General features: G+C 42.0%; 4 protein-coding genes across 10 annotated transcripts; 3 read left to right on the forward strand and 1 right to left on the reverse strand.

Annotated features, from left to right (window-relative positions):
- Positions 1 to 737: 737 nt before the first annotated feature.
- Positions 738 to 4,163, forward strand: LOC111600614 (polycomb protein Asx). 2 transcript variants are annotated; one of them, XM_023316812.2, is made up of 6 exons: positions 738 to 994; positions 1,166 to 1,512; positions 1,568 to 2,668; positions 2,733 to 2,953; positions 3,014 to 3,247; positions 3,321 to 4,163. In XM_023316812.2, exons 1-5 carry the CDS (start codon positions 983 to 985, stop codon positions 3,199 to 3,201), a joined length of 1,869 nt encoding a protein of 622 aa, XP_023172580.1. In that variant the 5' UTR covers positions 738 to 982; the 3' UTR covers positions 3,202 to 3,247; positions 3,321 to 4,163. The 2 variants fall into 2 exon arrangements, with proteins under 2 accessions (XP_023172580.1, XP_023172579.1); XM_023316811.2 differs by having other exon boundaries at positions 3,014 to 4,163.
- Positions 4,164 to 4,451: 288 nt separating this feature from the next.
- Positions 4,452 to 10,314, forward strand: LOC111600613 (protein hairless). Of its 5 annotated transcripts, none has more exons than XM_023316806.2 (6): positions 4,452 to 4,644; positions 5,778 to 6,711; positions 6,825 to 6,998; positions 7,062 to 7,906; positions 8,031 to 9,786; positions 9,852 to 10,313. In XM_023316806.2, exons 2-6 carry the CDS (start codon positions 6,039 to 6,041, stop codon positions 9,878 to 9,880), a joined length of 3,477 nt encoding a protein of 1,158 aa, XP_023172574.1. In that variant the 5' UTR covers positions 4,452 to 4,644; positions 5,778 to 6,038; the 3' UTR covers positions 9,881 to 10,313. The 5 variants fall into 5 exon arrangements, with proteins under 5 accessions (XP_023172574.1, XP_023172575.1, XP_023172578.1 ...); XM_023316807.2 differs by having other exon boundaries at positions 4,452 to 4,638; XM_023316810.2 differs by having other exon boundaries at positions 4,616 to 4,644; positions 6,379 to 6,711; positions 9,852 to 10,314.
- A 2,970-nt stretch (positions 10,315 to 13,284) lies between these two features.
- LOC111600712 (phosphatidylinositol 4,5-bisphosphate 3-kinase catalytic subunit delta isoform) lies at positions 13,285 to 18,634 on the reverse strand. 2 transcript variants are annotated; one of them, XM_023316969.2, is made up of 8 exons: positions 18,361 to 18,634; positions 15,518 to 17,504; positions 15,250 to 15,456; positions 14,600 to 15,187; positions 14,224 to 14,530; positions 13,996 to 14,166; positions 13,813 to 13,932; positions 13,285 to 13,761 (listed from the first exon to the last, which is right to left on the reverse strand). In XM_023316969.2, exons 2-8 carry the CDS (start codon positions 17,230 to 17,232, stop codon positions 13,633 to 13,635), a joined length of 3,237 nt encoding a protein of 1,078 aa, XP_023172737.2. In that variant the 5' UTR covers positions 17,233 to 17,504; positions 18,361 to 18,634; the 3' UTR covers positions 13,285 to 13,632. The 2 variants fall into 2 exon arrangements, with proteins under 2 accessions (XP_023172737.2, XP_030080694.1); XM_030224834.1 differs by lacking the exon at positions 18,361 to 18,634 and adding an exon at positions 17,886 to 18,078.
- A 156-nt stretch (positions 18,635 to 18,790) lies between these two features.
- LOC111600617 (leucine-rich repeat serine/threonine-protein kinase 1) lies at positions 18,791 to 27,593 on the forward strand. The gene is made up of 12 exons (XM_023316819.2): positions 18,791 to 18,912; positions 19,653 to 19,812; positions 19,943 to 21,211; positions 21,268 to 23,139; positions 23,202 to 23,687; positions 23,755 to 24,130; positions 24,188 to 25,270; positions 25,330 to 25,860; positions 25,919 to 26,142; positions 26,202 to 26,810; positions 26,867 to 27,299; positions 27,357 to 27,593. The coding sequence occupies exons 1-12, from the start codon at positions 18,885 to 18,887 to the stop codon at positions 27,582 to 27,584; spliced, it is 7,299 nt and encodes a 2,432-aa protein (XP_023172587.2). The 5' UTR covers positions 18,791 to 18,884; the 3' UTR covers positions 27,585 to 27,593.
- Positions 27,594 to 27,744: the final 151 nt, after the last annotated feature.

Below are 27,744 nucleotides of genomic sequence, written 5' to 3' on the forward strand. Positions count from 1 at the left end.
TTTTCCGCTGCGGGCCCAACGAATCCCAAATGAGAACTGAATTAAAGTTGCAATTGCGGTTGCAGGTTGGCAAGTAAACAAGTTCTTATTGGAGTGGGTTCATATCCTTTATTGTTTGTCAAAAGTTGCTATAGCTACTCAACCCCCACGTAAAATGCTTCGTACACCTGTTTCAGGTGGTGGTGGGACTCTTTGGTTTTGTTTTATTTATTGTTTATGAACAGTTGATTGTTTGACCACCACAGCAATGGGTTAATGAGGGCGTCACTTGTTACGCCTTTCGCTTTGGTTATCGCGTGCTAGACGACTTTTCTTTTCGCGCTTTGCGTGCTGCAAATTATGATTAGCTTATTTATAGCGGTTATATTTTGCACACACAAGTTATTTAGCTTAGGAAAATAAGCATAATTAAGTTCTAATGAACCTAAATTAAGAAAAATAGTCTATTTCTCATTTATTCTTCCATACTATATAAGATTATGCTCATAATAAATATTATATACATAAGTTTAAGAGTAAAGTAACTATTTCGTATCTTAGCTTGGTTCATATATTTAATTTTAAATAGCCGTTTTTAAGTAATTTGCGAGTCTTTTTCAATATAACAGTTCTAACTGTAATATACAAATTTTTCATACAACTCAAATGTATCGACATTATTTTATATATCGAAAATATCCACGGGCAAATAATTCGGAATATCGATATATTGAAATAATATCTCATGCTTAAAACATCGCTTAGTTTGCGATTAATCGATAAGTGTAAGTATCAACAGTCCCCACTTCCTTGCCGAAGGACAACAGAAATAGTCGGCAGACACATACAATTTTCATTTTTGTGTCGCTGCTAAAGCACAGACACAATTTCAATCCAATTGGACAACTAGCAATAACCGTTAGTGTTTCAAAGATGCTTTGGTGGCGCCATTCCAAATAGATGCAGATGCCGCTGCACTCGAAGCACTGTACATAGCCGAAAAATGAACAATTTGGTGAGTGTGTGTACTCTGTGTATTTGTACATTGGTTGGGTGGGATGTGGGTGGGGGTGTGTAGGTTTTGGCCTGCATGTATACGATTGTCCCTGTCTGTGTGTTAAAACTAAATGTGTTTGTTTTTGTGTTTGCGCTTGCGTTTGTGTGGATACTTGAAACCTGATTGCAGGAGCACGTAAAGCACTTTTATCCAGAAAATTATAAATTGGATCTCTCGGAGACAATGAAGGCGGCACTATCCAAAGGCCCAGTGGGCGCGGGCGTGGTCAATGCAGTAAGCAACAACAACAGTAGCAGCAGCAGCAGCAGCAACATAACCAGCTCAATGGGCGGACCAACACACAGCGATATGTTACAACAACAGCCAAACGCCGGCGTTGGCTATGTCACCGAGAAGCTCTATATGCTGTTGCAGCTTTATCTACAAAACAAGGGCTGGAACCCAAGCGCCGAACTGTTGCAATGTTTCAGTGATCTGAAAGACAATGCCATGCTGCCCAGTGCTGCCTACTTACAGTAAGTATAATAAGTTAGCTCTCTATTCCAATCAACTCTATGTTTTCCTGCACAGAGTCTTGGCAAATAGACTTACTCTGGATTCGCAGGGTCGACTCATACTGCGCGACAATGGAAAGATTGTACTGCCCTTCGAACATTTCGCCAATGCGGTCATGTTGAAGCATATGTCAGGACCGCATGGCTTGCATCTCAGTGTGGACGCCACGGTGCGTGCTGTGATTGAATCATACACTATTGGACGCGATCAGTTTGGCATGGAGAAGGAGTTTATCATTGAGGTGGTCCAATCATGCCCCAGTCCGGCCTGTCGCTATTATAAGAATCATATGGGTATATCCCCTATGCCCTTTATGGAACAACAATATCCTGGCGTTAATACGCCTGACTTTTTGCAGCGCCTCTCGCATCTGCCACCGAGCGCTGCCGCAGGAAGCAGCGCTGCAGTGAGCTCAGCGGCTGCCAGCGCTGCAAGTGGCGTACCCAGTGGAGCAAACAATGCTGCGCCTGTTGAGATTGATTTGTCCAAATCGAGTAGTTCCAAGGTGCCACCACAGTTACAGCACTTAACTAAACAACAGCAAAGTAGCATACAGTCGCAGTTATCGCAAATAAGTGCAGCTGCTGCCGTCGCACATCATCAGCAGCATCAGCAACAGCAACAGCAACAACAGCAGCAACAGCAGCAACAACAGCAGCAGCAACAACAGCAACAACAGGCTCAGGCTCAAGCGCAAGCAAAACATCAGCAACAACTGACAGCCGCATTGATTCAACAGCAGAATCGTGTGCTCGCCCAGCAGAGCTTGGAGAAGCTTGGTAATTTAAGTGCTTTGGAGAAACAACGTGTATTCGCTCAGCTAGATCCCAAGCATTTTGATCCAATGGCTGTTGCAGCAGCAGCTGCCAATTTACAAATTCAAGGCATGATGCAGTCACAAGCTGTGGCTGCAGCTGTTGCCTCTAATCAGCAGCAGCCCACGCCGTTAACTACAACCAACTCCTCGGCAACAGTTGGTTCTAACATTGGAGCACAGGTGCATCATACACACCATTCCTTGCCGCCGCCTTCGCAATCGCCGCACTCTTCGTCATCATCATCCTCGCACTCCTCCATGGATCAGTTTACGCATAAGAATATTTCTGATTCCTTGCGGTGAGCTTTTGTAATTTTGGTATTCATTATTTGCATTGATTTTATTGTAAATTCTCCCTTTTAGATCTAATTTGGACTCAATTGAATCGAATAAAGATCTGTTGGCATTGCACAATGGTGCCTGGGCCAGTCACGATGCCAATCGCATTGATCACATGGCCATTGGCCAGGACAAGATTGTGCGCATATTTTCAGAGCTAATGCGGAACATGTCACGCATGAAAACATACATACGACCCTCCATGTGCAAGCCTTATGGCAAGCAAAGCGAGAGTCTGCAGAAGAGTAAGTGAATCTAATCAACTGTCTAGCTGTTTAACTAAAGTATTTGTTAATCATCAACAGCTCTCATGGACACCATACAAATTGTGCAGACGCTGCGTAATTGCTTACCGGCACCCCACATTCCTGTTTCGTCCTGGAAGAGCGAAAGCGAGGGTAGTGTCGGTGTGGGCGTAGGCGTAGGCGTGCCTCAAGGCTTGGGTATGAATACACTTGGCTTGCAATCCAACCGTACGGATAATCTGCATTGAATCGGGTTGGAAAACTCACAGTTGAATCAAAAGCAAATTACATTAGGTAATCTTTTAATATTCCTGCGATTCCGAGCATCAATACAGTATTTATATAGAATAGAATATCATCTTTATAGGCTTGGCTCATGGTTTTCCAATTACCTATTATGTGCCATGTTTAACACAAGACTTGATTTCATTTCAATATTTGACTGATATTTTATAACACAATGACACTAGCAGAAGATTGTGTGTCTCCCTCCTTTCAGCTAGTGTCATTATGTCATTAGATTTATGCGCTTAAGTCCGGCTAGAGTCTTAGATTAAGCTGCAGTCCCTTGAGCTATCCATACTTATAAGATTTCGTTATTTTCTTTATTAATTTGATTCTATTCATTTTTGATTTGGCATAACCAAAATTGACGAAGCATATTGATTGAATTGGCAAAAAGTCTGTGATATTTAAATTATGTTTAAAGAAGCACATTAACAAAACAAAAAAACCTAAATTTAATTAATTTTTAATTGTTGGCCCTTTGTTGTGTAAACTACAATTTACTTTGTGCAATATTACAAGGTGTCTAACTATTTATTCTTAATCAATTATGTGCAATTGACAACTTTTCACTCATATCAGCAGCGCGCATAGCATGAAAACGACTCAATAATATAAAGAAGGCAGGCATCCAGCCTTTACTACATAATAATAATAAAATGTAATACATATTAAGTATACACGTATTAAGAAACATACATACAATTATTTAAGATATTTTGCTAGATTGTGTCGTCGGCGGTTGTCACGTAGAAAACTTATAGAACAGAGTGGAGTTGTATTACTTTATAAGCAGCAAGTGGGTTGTAATTCGACTACATACATTCATACTCATAAGCTAATAATATATTTTATTCCATGCTCATACATTGAAATAACCAATTCTTATAAAACATACAGTATTAACCAGAAATAAAGACACTTGTAAACCTTAAATATTTGCCTAGCTAAAATAAATATATTTAAATAAATAATACAATAACGATTGAACTTTACCTGTGCAATCCAATCAAATATATGCATTCTATTCCTAGTTATTGTACGTTAGTAGAATTTTAAATCACGCGCTGGTTTGATCGTTTAGTTGGCAACGCTGACATAACCATTGTTGCTTTTAATAAGAAGCATCGATAGTTACATAATTTATGAGTTGAGAAATATCGAACTCATAATTATTAATCGATATATGCAATCGATATCAACTTCCCTACCGTCTGTGCTTGTGCACTGCGTTTTTCGTTGATAATTTTTTAAAATTAAGTTTTAACGTATTTATTTAGTAATTTATTCGTTTAAAATAGTTGCAAGGTGCCCAACATATATTCAGCAACGTTATGCTTTTTATTTGGTGTACTTTTTTGCGCGCATTTAGTGTGAAAATGTGAAAAACATTGCCGATGGTATTGGTAATTGGAGAACGTTTTTTCTATTATTTTATCTCCTCCTCTTCCGCTTCGTTTTGTGTCGTGCTACGCTGTTTGGCTCTTTGTGCTCCTGCTCGCTCTAATCATATGCCTGCCAATTGTGAATATGTGTAAAAGTAAATAGCAAAAAACATGAAGCATTTCTAAAAACAAATTGCGATTTTAACACATGGAGGGCTTCAAAAAATTAATTGTTGAGTTTCCAGCAACATGAAAATGATAGCAGACGCTCCCCCAATACGGTGCCGAGCTGGCATATTTTTGTACGTGACGCCGTCAGTTTGTACGATAATCAACGGCCGCGCACTGCTCGCTGTGCAAAAGGAATTTACAACAACAAAAACAATGTTGTTTTGTGCGCGCTTACAGAACAATAATGAAATGTGCAACTAGTTTTACAGTTATACTGATATGAAGATAGCTTGTTGAATACCTAATAAATTTCGTTGTGAGTTACGCAGCATCTTAAAACATATGGCAATACATATGTGTATGTATGTATTCGTCCGAAGTCCAATGGGACGTGTTGATAACCATATTTGTGATTATGCGTAGATTTTAGTTTATTTTATTTTTTTTTAATTTGTCAAATAATTGTTTTTAAATTAAATACCGGCTTGTTGGTTATAACAGTATTTGTTATTACAACGGTATCTGTTGAATGCAATTAAAAGCTTTGAATTGTTCATAACCTAGGACACATTCCATAGTGCGCCTGTTGTTGTTGTTGTACATAAAGCAACCATGCATGTAAATTTAAACGTACGCTTAAATTAAAAATTAAACAAAATGGCAGTTGGAGCACGCAGCAATGTTCTTGGGTGTGAGCGCCGGACACTCGCTCAGAGAGCGAAAGAGAAAGAGAGAGAGAGGCAAACGAGTGAAGTAGCGAGTGTTGCTCTTGTCTTGAGTTAACGTGGAAAGTGTTTGCCTGTGTAAGAACATGTGTGTCTGTGTGTGTGTGTATATATGTGTGTATGTAACAGAGTGTGGAGTAAGAAGATGGAGCACAAGATATATAAAAACAAAATACAAGCGTTTAAAAACAAGAACAAGTGCAAAACATATATAATATAGAACTCAAAAACGTTTTTGATCTTTTTTTTGTATTTTAGAGTTTCTCAACAGCAGTGAAAATATCTGCTGTGTGCAGCAACAGTGACGACAAATGTGTGTAGATGTGTTCGTGTGCATGTATGCTGAAAGAAAAACAACACAAATAAGAAAAAATAAAACCGAAAAGAAAGAGAAACAGCGAAATTACACATATATTTTTATATACATACAGAAATTAATGTAAAGTGTAGCGACAACAAAACAGCATAACTAATGTACGGCGTAAAAATGCTGCAGCTACTGCTGGTACGGCTGAAAAAATGACCGATGAGCGCAACGGTAACGACAATAAGAGCAATATCAGCACCAGCAGCAAAAACAACAGCAACATCAGTCCAACGAGCATTGCCAACCACAGCAGCAGCAACAGTGCAGGAAGCAGCAGCAACAACGAACGTTTAATTGCAGAGGCGGCTGCAAAATTTTTACTCAAAAATGGTATAAACGGCACAAATACAGCAGCAGCAGCCGCGGCAGCCACACTGCTAACAGCAGCTGCAGCTGCTGTCACATTTCAACTGCCTGCCGCACCAGAACTGAAGCCAACAACATCTGCAACAGCAGCAAACGCAACAAATTCAACTACATCTTCTTCAACAGCGACATCAACATCCAATGGCACCACGCCCACGTTATCATCAACTAAAACAAACAGCAGCAGCAACAGTAGCAGCTCAAGTCTCATTATGGCGACGGCCTCTGCTACCGCGCTCGTTGCCGGTGGAGCAGGCGTTACAGCTCCAAAGGCGCCTGCAGATGTTATGGCCGGTGTACTGGACTATAGCGCATTGAATAGTCCTAACGCTACAAAGAGCAGCAAATTTGTTGGTACAGGCAACGGCAGCAGTAGCTTTGATATGGGCAGGCATCCAATATCAATGCACAGCAATAACAGCATGTCCGGCTATGGAGGCCGGCTCCAGTTTTTTAAAGGTTAGTAAATTGCTTGCATCATGTCAAAAGAGATTTCATATATGGTTTCTTCATATCTGTACCAAATATAGTTCATTCTTTCAATATTTCATAAATTTTCCTTTATGTTTTAGATGGAAAATTCATATTGGAACTGGCACGTGCCAAGGATGGCGATAAAGGCGGGTGGGTATCGGTGCCGCGTAAGCCATTTCGCACTCCATCGGCTGCGACTTCGGCCACGGTAACGCCGACATCAGCAGTGACCACAACGTATCCAAAGAATGAGAATTCCACATCATTAAGCTGTAAGTGTTACACGGTTGTATTTGAGTAAAAGGTTAGCCTTTAAACAATTTATGTGCTTACAGTTTCGGATGACAATAGTTCCATTCAGTCATCACCTTGGCAGCGTGACCAACCCTGGAAACAGACGCGACCGCGTCGTGGCATCTCCAAAGAACTGTCGCTTTACTATCAACGCCCCAGGTACAATGTCCTTAGCCAAAGTGCGCGACAGGCTGCAATGCGTAAGCGAAGACGTCCCTATGAGCCAACAATTGCAACTGAGAATCACCAGTCGATTTTTGAGCGTGTTTCTGCGCAGGAAAATGGTGATGAAACGCTAAAAGCTATAGAAGTTGACACAAAGGCGCCCGAAATACAGTCGGATGACATTAAATCAGAAACAATCAAAGAGCAGTTGACTGAAGGCAAGGCAGAATCGGATTCAAAGGCGTGTTCCAGTGACAACAAAGATTTGAATGATTCTTCAGCGAAAGCTGAGGCAACATTAGAGAAAATGAACACAAGCGAAGATGAGGATGCTATGTCGGTGACAGTGGACGATGGTGCGCCTACAACCAGTGATTGTTTGGTGAATGGCAATACGAGTGAAGTAAATGGTGAACCCAAAGCACACACCAAGTGTGAGACAGCCAGTGAGAAAGACACAAGAAGAACAGGAACACCAGCGACAAAAACAACAACGATGATGACAGACATAAGACTTAAAAAGCAGAAACCCAGAGCCAAGCTCAATAGCATCATACAGAAATTAATTGATGGCGTGCCTGCGCGCCTAGAGCAACTGTCAAAGACACCAGCGGTGGCGGCGGCAACAGCGTCAGCTGTGGCGTCCACAGCAGATCGCATCAGCAGCAACAGCAGCGGTGGCGGAGCCATCGGTAGTCTAAGTCACTCCTTGGCTCACAAGGTACCAACTTCTACTAATTTGTCTATAAATTGGAATAACATTTTGATTTATGTATTTCATAACCATTTGCATTTTTTCACTTGTATTCTATCAATTCATAATATGTGTTGTTTCGCTCTTTTAGGTTTCTCCGCCATCGTCGGCAGCGGCAGCTAGCCGTCTAGTCGAATATCATCATCATCATCAACATGTTTCTCCGCGCAAACGCATTTTGCGTGAATTCGAGAAGGTATCGCTTGAGGATAACAATGGCTGCGTGAACAATGGCAGTGGAGTAGGTGGAGGCATTAGCGGCGGCGCCGGCGGAAAGCGTAGTCGTGCAAAAGGGAGCACAGCGACCAGCGCAGTGACCACCAAATCAATGCCTATCAATTTAGCGCCGCCCCAGGCCAAAGTTCTGTCCACTCCCACACCTTCAACGACGTCGGTAGCAACAGCAACCGTAGCAACGCAACCGACACGACTGAATAGCTCATATAGCATACACTCGTTATTGGGCGGCAGCGGTAGCAGCTCCTCCAAGAAGAGCCATGACCAGCCGGCCGCAATAATCAGCAATGTGCATCATCAGCATCATCATTCATTGTACGCCAGCTCCGCTAGCTATCCACGCTCCATGCTCAATTCGCCCAACTCACCAGAAATGGGAGGCAGTAATGGGGGTAAGTCACCGTCTCATGCGGCTACCAAGAAGCAACGTTCACCGCCTTATGCAGCTGCCGGCTCACCGTTACCTATCGACTATGGACGACGCACACCGCCAGATAGCTATAAATTGGCACAAGCGCACGCACAGCAGCTACAGCATCATTCCTTCTATGCTCCATATAGTGGCGCTACAGTTTCGCCGCACATTCCACAGGCGGGCGGCGGAACCGGCACACGGGACCTGCTATCACCACCACGGTCATCAAGTGCTTCACCACGTGAGCCGGCAACAGCCTCTGTTGCTGTCAGTACACCTCACCGCACAGTGCCCAAGAAGACTGCATCGATTCGACGCGAATTCGCCTCACCTACTGCCAGCAATAGTAATAGCAGTAGCACGGCCAATAGTTGCCCTTCGCCAGGCGAGCGTAGCACATCGTCTCCGGAACGGCGGCATCTTCAACTGCAGCGTGGCTCGCCTAGCGCTGTTGCGGCTGCAGCTGCTGGTTCGCCGTTGCACTATTACATGTATCCGCCAACGCAGCTGAATGGCAGCGGCACGGCTAGCCCGCATGGAATAGCGCCGAATGCAACGCCCACGACTAGCAGTACTGCGGTGGCCGCAGCTGCTGCCGCGGCTGCTGCAGCTGCATACATTCCATCGGTAGTCTCGCCCTCTCTCTACCATCCTTACATATCGACGCTTGCCGCGTTGCGGCACAATCCGTTGTGGGTGCAGCATTACCAGGCTGGTGCATCGCCCCTATTGCCGCCACCGCCTCCGCATCCACATTCACACCCACAGACGAGTAGTGCGGCTGGATCCCGATTATCACCACAATCGCCGTATCATCCGTTTAGCTATAATGGTGTCAATGCGGCGGCCGTGGCCGTAGCAGCGGCTGCTGCAGCCTCTGCTTTTGGGCAGCCAACATCGAATCCGCATCTGGGACATCCAACGCATCCAGGGGCTTTGGCGCATCAAAATACGCCGCCTACACATTTGGCCGAGCACAGAACGCACACGCCAAAACTGACTGATATTTGTACTGACCAAATGTCTGCAGCGTCCAGTCATCGAACCACCATCTCCAGCTTACCAGCCGGCTCTAGCGTGTCCGTAACGTCTGCAGGTGCAGCGCAAGGTGGTGGTGGTGCAGGCAGCGGCAGCACCAACTCAGTACAATCCGCAATGTTTCAAAATAGTAGTCTAAGAAATGAACTAAGTTCGGGTGAGCACCATTGTGTAGTATATAAAGTTAACATTAAAATTAAACTGTATATTCAACTATTTCAGACTTACCACTGAATCTGTCAAAACACTGAGACATTCGCGTTCACTCCACCATCCTCCTGGCCCCATCCATCCCAGCAGCTTCAGTGTGCGTGTGGGCAACCCCTCGAGTTAAGTACATTATTGCACTAGTAGCGCTTAAGACGACATTCAAACAACACTACACACATAAAACTTATGAATAAGTTCGCTGCTATTTATTAGTTGTAACTCAATTGTTTTGCATTAAGCTAGCTAGGGTTTATTTTAAGGCCGAGAGACAATTCGAACTACAAAACAAGAAAGAACAACTGCGAGTTTTTCGAAACAAATTTAAAAATGTTTTCAAAACCGTTCCAAAATCAGTTAGGAATATAAATAACAAAAACATTATTTGGCAAACATATTCAATAACCTAAGTTTTGAGTAATATGATATATATATATATTTTTGTATATTCCCATAGGATGCACGTCTTAAAGAATCTCAAAAAATATTTAAAGGCCATTATTTCAATGTCAGGTTACAAAATGAATTTGTTTTAACCGTTCATTGAGTAGATGGACCTAAGATTTTTTTATCAAAACATTTCCTTGAAACAGACTGAACTTAAAATTTTTAGAGAAAAAAAAGCGGTAATAAATTTAACATAAGCCACTGCATCTTACTTTTTATGTATGTGTGTGTGTATATGTAACAAAACATTTTGAAAATAAGAAAGAAAAACTAAATAAAAAACAAACAAATCAGATTTTTAAAGAATGCGTGTGCCTTTGAACATGAAAATAAAACTAGGAATTAAAAAAGATAGTAATTTACTACAATATAACTAAATACACATGGAAACATTCACACATATACAAAACAAGCAACGTTATTCTAAAATGCATACTTAACTGTATAAAAGGGTCAAAAAAAACAAATGTAAATTTTAAATAGTTGACATCCGATTTTATATTGAGTCCTGGCCATACATTTTTAATGATACACAAAGTTATTAAATTGAAATTGATCACACTTTAAGCTATTATATTTTAAAATGAATATGTAGCAAAATATTATTAAATTATTATTTTGCTATATTTTCATTTGATATTCCACTATACCACTAAACAATATGTTAACAATTATAATTAATTAATTGAATAGTCTAAGATTAAAGCTTGTACAAGTTAATCTTAAACATTTCAATTGATGGAACTAAAAAAGTATCTTGTATGGCTGCACTTTATATAAAATTGTTGTTTCCGCCAACATTAAATCAAAATTGCTAAAATGTACAAAAAGAATGCTACATCTACATATACAGAAAATATTTACATACAAGAAACACAGACCTATATTTCGTACAACTGAAACTAATACAAATAATTAACGAAATGAATATATATTCCTAAAAGTAAAAAAGACAAAAATATTTCTCATATTTTCTAAATTATTTATAAAATACAAATGACTATTTATATGTTATGCTATAAGTAAAAATAGTTGTAATTTTTGTAAATACAGTATTTTTACACCGAGAACAATGTAACAACAACAGCAACAAAATGAGTAAATAGATTACCCATATATTTAATATAAAGCTATTTTTTTAAAGGATATTAAATTCATATACTGATGTATACACAATAATAAAACCTAAACAATTCAAAACCCAGAATATATCCCTATTTAACGTTAACGCTTTTTTAAAGTTAACGTTAGTTGCATAAAATAAAGAAATAACAGATTGTCCATAAATTATTCCGCCGAGGGTCTACTATTTTCCAGAAATTATAATTTTAGCACTGTGTGCAACGTTTTTGTTTGATAATATTTGTATCCTTTTTTTAAATATTTTTCATCAGTTTGTTTATATGTAGAACGCTGGCAACGTTTGTTTAAGTGTACTGTGTGCATTTATAACGCTGAATGACGAGGTTTCAAACACTAAAAACGCGAACCTAACTGAAAAACGCGCGATAGGGTTATATAGTATAGTAAACATATATTGAATATTGCGTCGTCTATATGGTCAATAGATCAGTGTAAAGTAAACCAGAAAGAAAACTAGTTTTAAACAAATAATATATTTTATATACATACATAAAACTGAAACTGAATTATTGATGTCAAATAAAATTTATACTAAATGAATTTTAGATAGTTTTAATTTGTATAGATACCAGTTTTGAAGAAACTTCAACGCCAAGGTAAGTCAAAAAGTTTGTACACTTTTTTTAAGATATTTTTTTTGAAAATGTTGAATATCTTAAAAATCAACCATAAATGAACACCCCTGGAGGAAAACAATATTTTCTTGGTGTTGCATACAGTCTATCGAAGAAGCACATTTTATTTATTTATGTTATTTCGATTAAAGTATACATCATTTATATATGTGTGTTATCTGTCGTAAGTATATGCTTGCATATATTTATAAATTACCCGGCGTATTTATTATTTCTCTTTTTTGCGGCTTTAATGTTTGTATGTAATTAGTTCTTTTGAATTGCTTTTATCTTGCAGCCATATATATTATCTTAATGCAATAAACATAGGATTACAAAAACCAAAAATGCCATTGCAGCAAATAGAAAAAGTGGAGTAAAATATAATAGCTTATCATAAACAAAAAGCCTTAACGTAAATACATATTTTAATAGGATACATTCATTATCTGTGTTGTCTGTGTTACTGTGGATTCAGTCGCATAAAATCAAAGTAAGTTAAAGAACAAAAATCATGAAAACAGATTTTACAAGTTCTTGTTGAAGCAATTATGGAGAGACAGTATACATTATATATGGCCTAACATAGTGAACACATGATTTCTAACTTGTTAAATGTTTCATGAAATATTGGGTAACCTTTTCAGAAAATAACCAAAATCAATCAAAAAGTAAGGACCAGTGAACTATATATTTCACAACAAGGTGGTCAAACTAAAAGTTTAAACTTATAATTTAAATGTAGTATATTCCAATAGTTTTAACTGTTTTGGGTAATATCGAAATAATGATGTTTTCAATCTAAAGTCGCATGTCACATCCCTTTTACATTTACGACCAGACCCATCGCTTATTTTTGCATTTGCAGTTACACAAGTTCTAGATATTTCGGCTAATAATAATCCTTATTTAATGCTTACAATTAAAACACACTTTTGCGTGTTCCCAATTAATCCATAATACACAGCATGGCATACTATGTTCAGAATATGATGCTGCCGTACTTTGCTGACTACCTGATCCACGGGTTTAATCACTTCGACCGAGAATGGCCTAATATTACAAAAAACCAGAAAACACAATAATTTGTTTTTGTAGTTACTTAACAGACGAAAAAATTAGTTTACATAATAACAGTATTAATTATAATATTCATATAGATTAAACAATACAAAAAATTACACACTTACTTTAAATATATATATTAATAGGATACATTCATATTCATTATAATTTATATGGGTGTAGAATCTTGTGTCAATCAGGAGAACGAAAAACCCTTGAACAAATTCTAAAGGTCGACAAGACAACATTACAGAAAAGAAAGAAATAATATTAAAGCACTTATGGTGCGACAGAAGCGTATGGTCTGTTAATAACTATTTCTAAGCTGTGTGTGGGTGTATATGTGTATCTTGGCCTTATATAGTGAACACATAGTTTTGAACTTTTTTGTGGTTGTATGTATTATATAAAAAAATTGTACTACGCCTCATCCGAAAACGTAAACAGAAGTGTAGACCGATAAGTAAGAGGAGCTGGGGATTCTGAGGGAGTGTCTATGCCTGTGTGCAACAAATTAAAGGTGTAGTTCACTGTTTGTTGTTTTTAGAGAAATTATGCGAGGCCCAATTGAGTGACGTTTTCCATGAATTGGCCAAAGCATCACTGAATTTCGCTTGAAAATGTTTTCGTGCATTTTCCTCAGTGTAATCCAGCACCTATTGTAAAAGATATTAGATAAATATATAATGAAAGGAAAAAATACTTACCAAAGTCTCACGTAAATAGTTTAAGTCCTTCTCTGAGGAAAGTTCCGGCAGTCCCGTTGAAATCATCATTGAGAACAGCGATAAAATAAGGCAACCATGTTTGCGTAATATTAAAAATGCCTAAAACCCATTTAAATGTTTTTTAAATTCTCAAGTACAGTTTAAAGTTTTATTTCAACTTACGCGTTCACACAAATCCTGGAAGTAGCAAAACTCCTTTGCCTCGCGGTCAATACAACCTTTGTTGATGACGTAGACAAAGTCGTGGGTAAGCACAAAGGGCACACGTTCGCGTCGCACTCCGAACTTCTCTTTAAAGTGGCCCAAAATGTGACCAAAGTCAATATGGAAGAGCTACGAAATGTGAACCAAAATTATGTTTGTATAATCTAAATAGTCTGATTTACTCACCTGTCCATTACGCTTGACCATAATATTGTCAGAATGACGATCGGCGACACCCAGCACGTAGGTGGCAACGCAGTAGCCAGCACAGCTAAGCGTAAACTCGTTGATGGCTTTGTTAAGTTTCTCAGGCGCTTTGTTGTGCTCTTTGAGCCAACTGTAGAGCGAGCCTTTTTTAAATGGTGATGTTGCCGAAAACATGCCCTTTTCCTTTTGTATATTAGCAATTGTCTCTGAATGACGAACCACCTCAATCATACCCAACCTTTGTTCCATGCTAATGCAGTTGTAGATGTTCATACGCAAATCCAATCTTAGGTAATAAAAAACTTTCGATTAATATAAACTTTCGGGTGATTGACAATTTCAAATTAAAACGAACCCTTCGCGTTTCCATAACTGATCCATGACGCGTAACATTTGCAGCGTGAGCATGTCCTGGCGCAGATCGTCGCCGTTTTTAAATATGATGTACACATCATTGGCCGTCTGATCCACGTTTTCAAATACTACCCAGAGCGGTCGCATCTTGCTGTCCATCACTTTACACTTGTCGGGTGTGACGCGACTACATCTGAAGCTTGGGTTTAAAGGGTTTTGTATATTTTGGAAGACGCCGTTATTGTGCTCGTTGCGGAGAAAATTCTGCAACACGTTGCGTACTTTCTCCTTGCTACCTTTCTTGGCTATCACGGATCCCTGCTTTAGCTTTTCCAACACCTCGAGTTGCTTGCGCAGTGGCTTGACATGCTGTTTGCAACCTTTAAGGTAAGCTTCCAGAAGCAGACCAAACCGCGTCTGCATGCAGGGCGTTTGCATTTCGGACCGCAAATGCCAGAAAAAATAATGTCCAATGCGTTGATTACGCAGAGCTCGTTCTAGCAAAAATATTACCAAATCATTTGCTAAATATGACTCATGCTTAATTGCCTGCACCAGCTGTAATAAGTACAACAGAAGTTCTTCGTCTCTGCGAAAACATACAAATACATAAAAAAAATAAGTTTTTCAATTGTCGCAAAGAATACCCACTTGAGTTTATGCAGACACTTGATGGCAAATCCGCGCACGGCAGGATCAGGATAGGCATAGTCTAGCAGTTCCAGCGAGCGTTCAATGGATATCAACGGCCACATCTTGAGCAAGCTCCAAATATCAGACACATCATCGCGATCTTTCCAGTAGACGCATTGCAACAGCACAGACAGATTCTCTGGAAATTCGTCTAATATATCGTTTCTGTAAAACACAAATGCTTATTAGTTGTTGGATGATGAGACTAAGTAGCAAATCAACTTACTTGTGCTCCCATATGGTATTGCGATCTTGGTCCACCATTTCGTAGATCTTGTCTTTACCCGAATAATTGGCCAGTAGGTTGCCAAGCAGAGCTTTGTCTCCCTCTGTCATTACTGGTTGTTTATCACGATTGGAATACGCACGTTCTGCTGCATATTGTAGAACTTCATCCTCGCTGGGATAGCAAACATCGACGTTGCAGTTCTCATTGGCGCCTTGGTGGAATGTTAAATGCACCATGGCGCAACCGTCAATCCGTGGATTTGACTCGACAGTGCCCAGCGAGTAAAACACATCATCCGACTGGATATCGTCGGCATAGGTCCATGTGTATAGCGTTTGACGTCCCTTGCGCAATTGATCTTTGTAGTCAAAGAGCGTTGTATTGACCCAGGCTAATGGATTGTTATTGTAAAACTCATCCTTAAGCGTGCTGCTGTTATTAGAAGATTTCTTCGAGCGCGACATTTTGGTCACCTCGAAGACCACAATACACAGACGCGTCATTCGCGGCAGGTTTCGCATTTGTATATCAAATGTCATTACGTTATTATCAAATTGAAAGTCCTGCGAATTGCCGCAGCTGGGTGCATCGACGGTAAGCTGGGAGCACAGTTTGCGTTTTCCATGATAGAGACCAACATGGACGCCTACTTTAAAGGCCCGAGCACGATCGAAGTTGACATTGGTAACGCCGTGCAGTGTTAACGTGAAGTTCACATTCTCCAAATCCCATATCACGGTCATGGGCTCTAATGGGAGTTGTGCGATTTGAGGATTTGGTTTTGGTGGCTTTTTTTGCCCCAGACTTTGCTCGCTGTAGTGGTTGATGTAGGACTCGAGTCGCAGTACCGATTGAAGAACCACATTTGGCACGGCTGCATCAGAGAGCATGTCTTGTATATACAGGAACTGTATCAGCGGATGATCACCAAACAGATACTCATCACGACCGCTCACCTTGAGTATGTAGTCGGCGGCGCGATCGTTCATCTTCATTTGTGAGCGGTTCATCTTTTGGAGCGTGCTGTCGATCAATGTGAGCGGCGTATCATGCTCTAGCACAGACAACGTGAATGTGCTCTGATCGTTCTCGTTCTTGACGGCAATCAGAAATGCCGAGCTTGGATGACGTTGCCGAATTAGCTCTGGCATGGCTGTCGAGTTGGCCAACCGCAGTGGATGCTCGTAGAGTAATCGTTGCTGCCATGAATATCTTGAGCGCTCCTCTTTAATTTCATCGCACACAAGTGACATCTTTGTGCGAAAATAATCTACTTCTGGTGTAGTCTGATTGTTTTGATGATCGAACGATGTGCCAATTATGTCGGTAACCATTTTGGTCAGCTCATAGTCGCTGGAAAAGGTGGTCGTATCGACGCGTTCCCCTAAACTAAGCAAGCCAAAGTAGGGCTGCACCTCGAACAGACGCTTTGTCTCGTCCGTATACGGCTCGATAGTGTAGTGCGAGATGCCAAATACCTGATAATCGCAGGCATCCTTAATCATATAGCTCAATGGCTGAAATTTAGCCTCTGCCACTATTTCCGCTTTAACCTCGCGTATAGTTGCCGTGGACTTGACGAACAAATATATCATCAGACCGTTGGGTAATAGGCATGTTAGACGGACAGTGTCTGGCGGATCGTACTTCCAGAGATCAATCGAGAATCTGCTGAACATGTACGTCTCGTTTGAATACAATGTATCGCCCATGGCTGTTTTTTTTCAATTTATGTATATATTTATTAACTGTAATTTAAATATATGCCTATAGATATATATATATTAGAGTGAATTACTCTATCTGACTCTTTGTCACACTCTTGATCGTTCGCTTGTCTTTTACTCGTTTCGCATACAGTTTCGATTTATTTGTTGTGACTTATTATCAACAGCTTTTCCTTTAAATCTTGTAATTGTTGCACACTTTAAGTGCATATTGTTTTTGTTACATACGAGTTTTTCCATTTAAACGTTGGCCTTCTCTGAAAGGGAATTAAATCAAAATGTGGCATTGAGTAATTGCAAAAGTAAGCAGAGGGAAATAAGTCGCCCGCTTTGATAAGATGTGGCAATAGTTAAGACTTTCTAATGGAAAACTTTGAAACGTTTTAAAAACAGTTCAAATCGGTTAAAACCGAATTTTGACATTAAATTGTATATACATATAAAATTTTCATGACTGGCTATTAACTAAAGCAGTAAAGTGTAGATTAATAAATTAAAATGTTAAATTTGTAATTAATAACGAAAAAAGAACATGAAAAGATTTCATTAACAAAACTCGTAAATTTAGAAATTTTAGTTCGCCGTATGGATTAAATAAAGCTCTAAAAGATTGACTTTATATTTAGTATGAATCATACATTATAGCTACAAATATGCACAGCGGGGAGGTGTTGCGACGGCGACGGCGGTGGCAATGGCGAATCAGCTAAAAAAGAAATTCAAATCGTATGACGAAGTTAGCATACTCTATATGCTAGCAAAAGCTATGGTATATAACTATTATTTGGCCACTTTTTTTGTATTATCATTACTATAGTTCAGATTAAAACGCTAGTGCTTTTTTAAGGCCAATGTTGTTGGAGTCATATTTGCGCACTTTCAGCATTAACGTGCCTAGCCACAGCAATAAGTATTTGTACTTCACACGGGTTAGGGTAAAGAGTCTATTAAGTTACGCGGCACGGCCTTTGGCATCGAAGTCTCATCTCTAAGTCGCGAAGCTTAAATATTACGATTGCATTGAAAAACAACAAAACAAATTAATGTTTACAGCTGATTAATTTCTAATACTTTTCAAACTTTTCCATTTGTTTTTACTGTTGTTTTTATTACCGAGTCTGTCTTTACACACACACATATATATACACACGCATATATGCATGTACATATATATTTTTTGGGTGTGCGCTGCGCAAGCCTGCTTGTTGTGACCCGCCTGACAATGGCCGCGCGCGGACTAACAAGTATTACACTTCAGCACTAATAATGCAATCAAACCGTTAATAATAAATCATTTTTCAAAGTTTTAATTCTTTTTTATTTTGATGATCTCTTCTCTCCTTGTTTACTTGTTGAAAGAAGTTCAGTGCTGTATAGGACTATTTTTTTCAACGACGGCGAGCTGTACAATCGAAACGATAACGATTAACTTAACGAAAGTTTCACAGTTTCGACAGCCCTGGTGCAAAAGTAAATAAACAAAGTGAAAAGTTCGCAAATAAAACAGCGAAATATTTGTTTAAAAAACAGCGCGAAAAATGTGAAAATTTGTCATTAAATACTTTAAGTAACTTGCAAGGCGCTGTGCAACATAAACGTGTTGAAAGTAACGCGCAAAGTCTTTATATGCCAAGGCTATGAAACATAATGATGACTCGGATGAGGGTGAGTAAAAGTCAATAAACTTGCATTGTCACAGGGTGACTTTGATGCAATAAATATGGAATAGGCGCGCAAAGATTACAAGTTTAAATATCTACATATTGAAATGAATTTTTCTGACTTAAAAGTATGCCAGATTAGGTGATTGCTGTCTCATTCGAGTACTGCAGTCGTATAGATACTTGATCTGAACATGTATGTAAATATATATACAATACATATATATGTTTGTTTACATTCTGAAATGTAAACAAATAGATACGCCCACCTGTCCATAATACACCTAACCATGACCCATACCCAATGTGCAACAGTTGTTTGTGGGATTTGTGTGTCTTGCGCACTGTGTGCGACGACTGCAATGAATGAAGTGTTGGCTGAACCGGACGCTAGACGACTTGTCGCGACGTTGCCGACAAATGAATCGATTTTCCAAAACGACTGTTAACCCAATCTTTGACTCAGTTACATTTTGAACTGCTCCTCGCGCGGTTGTTTGATGGGTTAAAAATAAAGATTATTATTTTGTTATTTCTTTTTGATAAGCTGGGGGCAGGTTATATAAGAATGTCTTGGAAGTTTGTCGAAGGCCCTAAGCCTGGCACCGAAACAGCTTTGGATGCGTGCGACTATTTTGTCGATGAGGTCATTGAGAATTCAGGTGGAATGGGTGCGACATATACCAAGCAATGACATCGACCATATGGAATCTTAATAATTCAATCTGCCCTCTTGTCTTACAGATGCGCGCGAGGAGGTGCGTCAGATAAAGCATGGCGAGTTGCGTGCGGCGGTCACCGCTGGAGATGAACGCACAGTGCGCGTCCTACTCGAGGCCCTGGGGAGAGAGCGACAAATAATTGTGAATGTGGCACCAGCCGGTGCCAACACTCTGCTCTTTATGTAAGTTAAAATTGCAAGTAAATATGAAGGAAAGTGTGCATTACATGAGTTATATAAGGGTCCAAAAACCATCGTAGAATAATCTTAACATTTTGTGTTGTTCACTAATTATTTCATTTACTACTTGCAGCGCCAGTCAATCAGGCTTTGAGAGCATCACGCAGCGTTTGATTGATGCTGGTGCGGATGGACGGTCCCATGCGGTGACCAAGTATTCGCCTCTTTATGCAGCGGTGCACAACGGTCATTATGGCATTGCAAAGCTCATGCTGGAACGCTTTCCAGAGCTGATACAAGAGGCGACTGTGGAGCGCTGGCTACCTTTGCATGCGGCTTGCATCAATGGGCATATCAATATGTTGGAGTTGATAATTAACTTTCCATATCCCGACTACCTCTATCAAACATATCGTGACGAAGAGGGCCAATGGGAGTGGCGCCTGCCTTTCGATGCTAACGCTCAAGATGTGACTGGGCAAACCAGTCTCTATATAGCCAGCTTACTGGGCAACAAGCAACTGCTAAGCGTGCTGCTCAGGTGGCAACTGCGTTGCCGGCGTACCTTGAGCGACGATCCGGGTAGCTCGGCGGCGGGTCAGAGTACGCCTATAACGCCGACGCGCAAGCGTATTTCTTTTGGAATACAGGCTATCATGTCGAAGCTACATATATCTGGCGAGGGGGACACGATCGAGGCGCAACCGACGCAGGATCAGGAGTCGCAGCGTTGTCCCCTCCATATCAATTTGCTGTGTGGTGCGGCACGTGAAACAGCGCTCTTAGCTGCAGTTCGCGGAGGGCACTTAGATGTGGCGCAAGCGTTGCTGCAACATGGTGCCAATCCAAATATTGTGGCGAAGCCTGTAGAGGATCACAACGATCCAAAGTGCAGCGAAGAGATCTATGGCTTAAGCAATATGCCCATTACCGAGGCATGTAAGCAGCGCTCTCTGGCCATGCTGGATCTGCTTCTAAAGTTTGGTGCACGCGATGATAATGGCACGGCTATAAGTGTGGCCATTGCCAGCGAGGATGAGGCACTGCTGAGTCGCTTGTTGGCTCGTCGCGTGCATCCTGACTCGGACTATAAGATTAATAAAAAGGGACTGCCCACGCCAGTTGAAGTAAATGTATTTCAGCCCTCCGCCAGCAATATTTCATATAGCGCCATGTTCCCTAACGTTCCGACGATCATAGACTGGCATAGCCTGAACATGAATGTGCAACTGCCCTTTGTGCGAATTGGTTGGCTGGTAAGTGGGGTGCTTCAACTGAATCCCAAACTTAGTTCGCATCCCAGGCTCGATGATGTGGCGCTTACAGCAATCACTCGAATTGATTTCTCGCACAACATCTTAACCAGTATTCCGCCGGAGCTCTTTAATCTAGTTAGTCTTAAGTGAGTGTTTAATTTAAATCTGCTAAAAAAATTTACCCAATCCTCCCTGTCTTTAGGTATCTGAACATTGCGCAGAACAAGATCACGGAGTTGCCGGCACCTCTAGGAAAGTCGTACAACTGCCCTGTGTTGGATGAGCTCTTTCTGCAGGATAATCAACTTACATGCTTGCCGGCCGCAATATTTCAGCTCCCCGCTTTGACCATTTTGGATATTTCCAACAATAAGTTGCAGCAACTGCCCTTCGACTTGTGGCGTGCGCCCAAACTGCGTGAGCTAAACGTAGCCTTCAATTTACTTCGTGAGCTACCCGTGCCGCCCATGCAGACGAGTGGATCTCTGCTGAGCTTAGATAAGCTACAGCTGCTGCAATCGTGTGATGAGTCGTCCTCCAGTAAGCCGCATACGTTGCTGCTGCAGACAGTCACGCATCGTAATCTCTGGTCGACTGCGCTAGACATTACAGACAACGACTTGAAGTGGCAGCAGGAACAGGAGCAAGAGCAAGAGCAAGCACAAGCTTTTGCTGATGGAAAAGCTCCTCATGGTACTTCCCAGTTGAGCAGTCTAAACATTGCTAACAATTTGTTTACCAGCATTCCCGCTGCGTTGCCTTGTTTGGCAGTTAATCTGACACGGCTGAACATGTCCTATAACAGCCTTCGGTCCATGGGTCATGTGACTAGCTATCCCGCCACATTGAAACAGCTCGATTTGAGTCACAATGAAATCTCGTGCTGGCCTAGCTTGCCACGCATTACGGAATCCGATCCGAATCTGTTATGCTACAGTCATGTCCAGCTGCCAGAGGGCTTCGATGAACCCATCTATAAGGCATCTAAAGGCAGCAGCTGTTCCTTTCGTGCTTCTGTACTAAAAAGCGTCTGCAGGCACAGACGTCATTTACGTTTAGAGGCCTTGCGAACTCTTATTTTGGCCGATAATCTACTGACGCGCATCCAACTATCCACAGATGATGCCACAACGTTGTTCAATGAAAGCGAGGACGCCGATTGGAGTGTGGTCGGTGTCAATAAGTCAAAAGTTATATTTCCCAACCTATCCATGTTGGACATGACCAATAACTGCCTGAAAGAAATACCTGCATCTCTACATGAGCTGAGTAGTCTTTCCGTCTTAAATATAAGTGGAAATGTCCAGATTACCGACTTGCCCCCACATCTGGGCTTACTCTCCCGACTGTGGAATTTGAATACACGCGGCTGCCTGCTTCAGGAGCCGCTACGTTCCATGATTGAAAGCAAAAAACACAAGACGATGGATATTGTTGGGTATTTGAAATCCATCTATGAGGATGCTCAGCCGTATGCACGTATGAAGCTCATGGTGGTGGGATCCTGTGGCATTGGAAAAACAACGCTTCTAGACCTGCTGCGCCAGGGCATGGGTAATAGCTCTAGTGGCTCAAGCGCACATCGTTCGCGCGCCAACGAGAATCATTGGGCCAAACGTATGGGTCATTCGCGTAGCACCTCGCGATCTCAGCGCCCAGCAAACATCTCCACGGTGGGCGTGGATATTGGCACATGGATATGTGAGAAGCGAAAGCGCGCAACTGGCTGTCAAGCGATTGTCTTTCGCACTTGGGATTTTGGTGGTCAGAAGGAATACTATGCGACGCATCAATACTTCTTGTCCAAACGTAGTCTGTACTTGGTGCTTTGGCGCATCAGCGATGGACACAAGGGCTTAGCAGAGCTGCTTCAATGGCTGGGGAATATTCAGGCTCGTGCTCCAAACTCACCAGTGCTCATCGTGGGCACGCATTTTGATACGGTAGGGGAATCGATTTCTGCACAGCAGGCCGAGCAACTGCAGCAATTGATCCGTGAGAAGTTTATAGCTATACCAGATGCGGAAAAGATTGGGCTGCCACGCGTTATTGACTCCATTGAAATTAGCTGTCGGTTAGTCTAATTGAAACCAAAAAAAAACATAAACAGTATTATATAAAATGTCTATTCTATAGCACTCTACACAACATCCACTTGCTGGCAAACATCATCTATGACACCGCCATGCAATTGCGGTCGCCAGGCTCCAAGGAACCGATGTTGCTGCAGAAGATACCCGCCAGCTATATTGCTTTAGAGGATATTGTCAGTGTGATTGCTTGTAGTCTACGTGCTGTTGGTCGAGATCCCGTACTGGATGCAGAGCAGTACCGATGTCTGGTCACAGAGAAAATGCGTCTGCATAACTACAAGAGTTTTCGTGATGCTGCTGAGTTACAGCAGGCGACAACATGGTGCCATGACAATGGCATTCTTTTGCATTATGATGATGCGACACTCAGAGATTACTATTTCCTCGATCCACAATGGCTCTGCGATATGCTGGCCCACGTGGTTACCGTGCGCGAGATAAATCCATTTGCGCCAACAGGCGTCATGAAGCTGGACGATCTACAACTCGTCTTTCGCAGTGTGCACGCGCAGAGCAATGGTAATCGAAGGTTAGTAGGTTCGACTAGTTATATATTTGTACACTTGAACCTTAAATATTCATATTCTGCTTCCCAGCTATATAGTCAGTTTACTGAATAAGTTTGAGGTGGCTCTTACTTGGGATTCGCGAACGCTGTTGATTCCGTCATTGCTGCCGGTACAGGAGTCAGCTGTGTATAACGAAGGTACAACGATTAAATTGCTTCAGCGTGTGCGTGGTCGAAATGTTGGTTGTTCCGTCTCGCAGGAGCTGAATCTCAATAAACTCATCTATGAGCAGCACTCGTCGCATACCCCGACTACTTCTGCCTCCACGGCTAGTCAGGGCTTGCGTCGTATGTTGCTCATGACTTACTTTCCTTCTGGCTTTTGGTCACGTTTAATTACTCGCGTTTTGGCCGACGAGCAAATTATTGAAGCCATTCGAAGTGTCTATGTTGCCTCACAGGATGTAAGTTAGATCAATTACGTTTAACTTAATGCATTCTAATTACTGCTTTATAATTAGAAATATCTGGACTTTGATTTGCGTGGGTCGCTGGAGCAGGATACACAGTGGAATTTATGGCAAACGGGTCTAGCTTTATATTATGGACCGATTCTAATCTTTCGTATTTGGGAGGTACCCTTCCAAAACAACGACCGAACGCATCCTTTTCGCACGACTAGCAATCGCTTTAAGCTCAAGTTGGATGGTATCTGGAGCGATGTGAATCTAAGTTCCTCAAGCATTTTGGAAGTTTTTTTTCCACTGCTTAACGTGAGCATTTCCCAAGAACTTGAAGCAGGCGAGCGACAACTACTAGCAGAGCTGCAGCCGCACATGTCGCAAGTGGCCAAGCTGCTGGCCTTGGTTGTGGATCATATTGATCTGCTGTTAGAGGATTGGTACCCAGCGCTAGGTACGCGCTTTGTACATACTTCTGAGGGACGTTTTTTGATAACTCGACTTGTGCTCTGCCCACGTTGTTTGCGCAAGCTGCAGCTGCAGAATGGTACAGAACCTGTAGAACGGGAGCCCAGTATGCCAAATGGCAGCAGACCTAGTCGTAGCGGCAAACGGGGCACATACTTTCTGCATGGCGTCGGCGATACTAATGACGATGGAGCCCTGAATGTGTTCTCTGCTTATCTTAATGCAACTGCAAGTCGGGAGAGACGTTCGGCTGACTCACTGGGAGCTGGTTCGGATGCGGACTCGGGTGTAGGACCAGACTCGGCTTTCTCTTCACGTAACACCTCTATAGACGGGCATCCTGCCTATGCTTCGCATCATCTGCCAGATAACTCGAATGTCTGCTATGCCTGGATGGTTGAGGAGTGCATTTTATCAGTTTATAATCAAATCAAACTTAGCTGCCCGGTTCATCTGGAACAGTCAATGGCACAACTGGCGCCGGATGTCATATTTGCAGATATACCCGACAAGCACACAATTGCCACGGAGTGCATCATTAAGGGTTCGCTGCTGGGGCGTGGTGCCTTTGGCTTTGTGTTTAAGGCCAGCTGCAAGCTACGTGGCGCTCGGGTTTTCCGATCGGTAGCCATGAAAATGCTTCAGCCAGTGCAGCCCGGTGCGCGAGCCAAGGAGGTGAGTTTAGACTAAAATTTAATGAATAAATGAAATTATATCTCCTCCATTTTGCATAGAGTGCATTGATGGCGTACAAAGTCGCACTGGGCAAATGGGATCGAGATCCGCTGCAGCACTCCTGCAAGGCCTACTGCACAGCCAGGCAGGAGTTGGCCGTGCTACTTACTTTGAAGCATCCGAATATTGTGCCGCTGGTTGGAATTTGCATTAAACCCTTGGCTTTAGTACTGGAGCTAGCGCCATTAGGTGGCCTTGATGCTCTGCTGCGCCAATATAGACGAAGTGGCGCACACATGGGTCCACATACGTTCCAAATGTTAGTGCTGCAGGCTGCACGCGCCATCGAGTATTTGCATCGCAGGCGGATCATATATCGGGATCTCAAATCTGAAAATGTGCTCGTCTGGGAGCTGCCACAACCTCACAGCGAAGATAGTCCCCGCAACCAGGTGCACATCAAGATTGCGGATTACGGAATAAGTCGTCAGACAGCAGCTGGTCTTAGTGCCAAAGGCTTTGGCGGCACGGAGGGATTTATGGCCCCTGAGATTATTCGATTTAACGGCGAGGAGGAATATACCGAAAAGGTAATTAACAATAAATAAATGATATAAATCGCTGTTTGCATTTTATTATTCTCTTCAGGTGGACTGCTTTTCCTTTGGAATGTTCATCTATGAGAACATTAGCCTTCGTCAGCCTTTTGAGGGCCATGAGTCCATTAAGGAATGCATACTGGAGGGCAGTCGACCGGCTCTGACACAACGTGAGACACAGTTTCCCACTTGTTGCCTAGATCTAATGGTACTTTGCTGGCACGAACAGCCGCGACGACGGCCATCAGCTAGTCAGATAGTCTCAATACTTAGGTAACGTTTGAAAGGAATTCCGATTATATCACAGGCTTACAATCAAATTTACGTTTTAGTGCGCCAGAATGCATTCATTTGCTAGACGTGGTAGCTTTGCCGCACAGCGATAAAATTGTTTGCGGCGTATTTCAATTAGTGTTGGCTGGTATTGAGGAAGAGCGCTCCGGCCTCGAGCTGTGGCTGCCAGCTTTTGGTTCACACATTGATATACTAGACGTTTCGCCAACTGGCTGTCTGTTGCAGTGCAGCAGCATATGCTGTGCTCCACAACCACAAATGGGGACGCCCAAAACGCCCGAGAATACCGCAACCACACGTGCACGCTCCGCACAGCGTATGCCAAAAGTGAATATGCTGTGCTGCTGCCTGGTGGGTGAAGCTATCTGGATGGGCGATGTTTCGGGCAATTTGCATGCCTATAGCACATCGAGCTATGGACATTTATTCTCCTACATGCTTGATCCTGCCATCAAGTCAGCTGTGATAAGTTTAGTGTATATGGAGGGTATTGCGCGCGTTGCAGTGGGCTTGCAAAATGGTCGCGTCTTCCTGGTGGATTCCTGCCTTATGCCCACTAATTGTGCCTTTGCCGAGGGCTCATTTGTACTGACTGAGATTTGTTCCGGATTTGTGTTGCACGCCGCCTGTTCTGTGCTCATTGAAGGGTAAGTTCTTTATAAATCTTTGAGCAAGTTCACTAATCTCATAACTCTCTCTATAGCGTTTATGAGCTCTGGTGCGGTGAGTTGGCTGGCAAAATCAACGTATTTCCAGTCAACGAATCTGGTGTGTGTGGTCATCAGGCCTTGTGTCACAGCGATGAGCCAAATCTCATTGAGGACGTTAAAGTGACGCGCCTTTGCAGCAATGATAGCCACGTCTTTAGCTGTTTGTATCCTGGTTGCATGGTGTATCAGTGGAGTACCGTCTCAAAGCGTATTGAAAATAAATTGGACTGCTCTAAACTACTGCCCTGCTCCGAATCTCTACAGAGCATTGCCATTGATGAACACGTAAATCTTATCAAATGTCAAATCTCAGCGCTGGCGGCACACAACACTGAGCTGTATATAGGCACCACGTGGGGTTGTCTCATTGTGGCCGAGTTGCATACGTTGCGTCCCATTAGCGTATTTCGTCCGTATGAGAATGAGGTAAAGATTTGCGTTAATGTTCTGTAGTTATTATAGTTAATTACATATTCATTGCAGATCAAAGCTATCATAACCATGCCGAATGCCGGCGTGCCACTAATAGCTACGCTCGGACGGCGCTATCGTTCGCTGATCTCTCGTTATGTGGACATGGGCGAGTCCACGTCTAATAATTCTAGTTCAGTTGCAAGCACGCCAACGCATGGTGGTGCCAAACCCATGCCGTCAGCAGATGTGGATAACCACATACATTGCCTGCTGTGGCGAGCCAAGAACTGGACCTAATTCCGATCTCAACTATGTACTACGTATAATATTTATTAACCCACTAAAACTAAGGCCAAATAATTGGCCCAATATTCGAAATAGTACTTTGCTAAGCATTTTGCTGGCGTAGGTACCATTCATTGGACGATTCGGTCTATTTCATATAATATTTTGGTGC

Source organism: Drosophila hydei, unplaced genomic scaffold (assembly GCF_003285905.1).
Source record: "Drosophila hydei strain 15085-1641.00,03,60 unplaced genomic scaffold, DhydRS2 tig00008119-arrow-pilon, whole genome shotgun sequence".
Lineage (NCBI taxonomy): Eukaryota > Metazoa > Arthropoda > Insecta > Diptera > Drosophilidae > Drosophila > Drosophila hydei.

Coding starts and splice junctions, on each gene's coding strand:
- LOC111600712 (XM_023316969.2), bottom strand. CDS start 17,232: ATGGGCGATACATTGTATTCAAACGAGACGTACATGTTCAGCAGATTC. Junction 15,188..15,249: donor AAGTGTCTGCATAAACTCAA/GTGGGTATTCTT, acceptor ATGTTTTCGCAG/AGACGAAGAACTTCTGTTGT. Junction 14,167..14,223: donor TGGTCAAGCGTAATGGACAG/GTGAGTAAATCA, acceptor CACATTTCGTAG/CTCTTCCATATTGACTTTGG.
- LOC111600613 (XM_023316806.2), top strand. CDS start 6,039: ATGACCGATGAGCGCAACGGTAACGACAATAAGAGCAATATCAGCACC. Junction 6,999..7,061: donor GAATTCCACATCATTAAGCT/GTAAGTGTTACA, acceptor ATGTGCTTACAG/TTTCGGATGACAATAGTTCC. Junction 7,907..8,030: donor GTCACTCCTTGGCTCACAAG/GTACCAACTTCT, acceptor TCGCTCTTTTAG/GTTTCTCCGCCATCGTCGGC.
- LOC111600617 (XM_023316819.2), top strand. CDS start 18,885: ATGAAACATAATGATGACTCGGATGAGG. Junction 23,688..23,754: donor CAGAGCAATGGTAATCGAAG/GTTAGTAGGTTC, acceptor TCTGCTTCCCAG/CTATATAGTCAGTTTACTGA. Junction 25,861..25,918: donor AGGAGGAATATACCGAAAAG/GTAATTAACAAT, acceptor TATTCTCTTCAG/GTGGACTGCTTTTCCTTTGG.
- LOC111600614 (XM_023316811.2), top strand. Junction 1,513..1,567: donor CCCAGTGCTGCCTACTTACA/GTAAGTATAATA, acceptor TTTCCTGCACAG/AGTCTTGGCAAATAGACTTA. Junction 2,954..3,013: donor AAGCGAGAGTCTGCAGAAGA/GTAAGTGAATCT, acceptor AATCATCAACAG/CTCTCATGGACACCATACAA.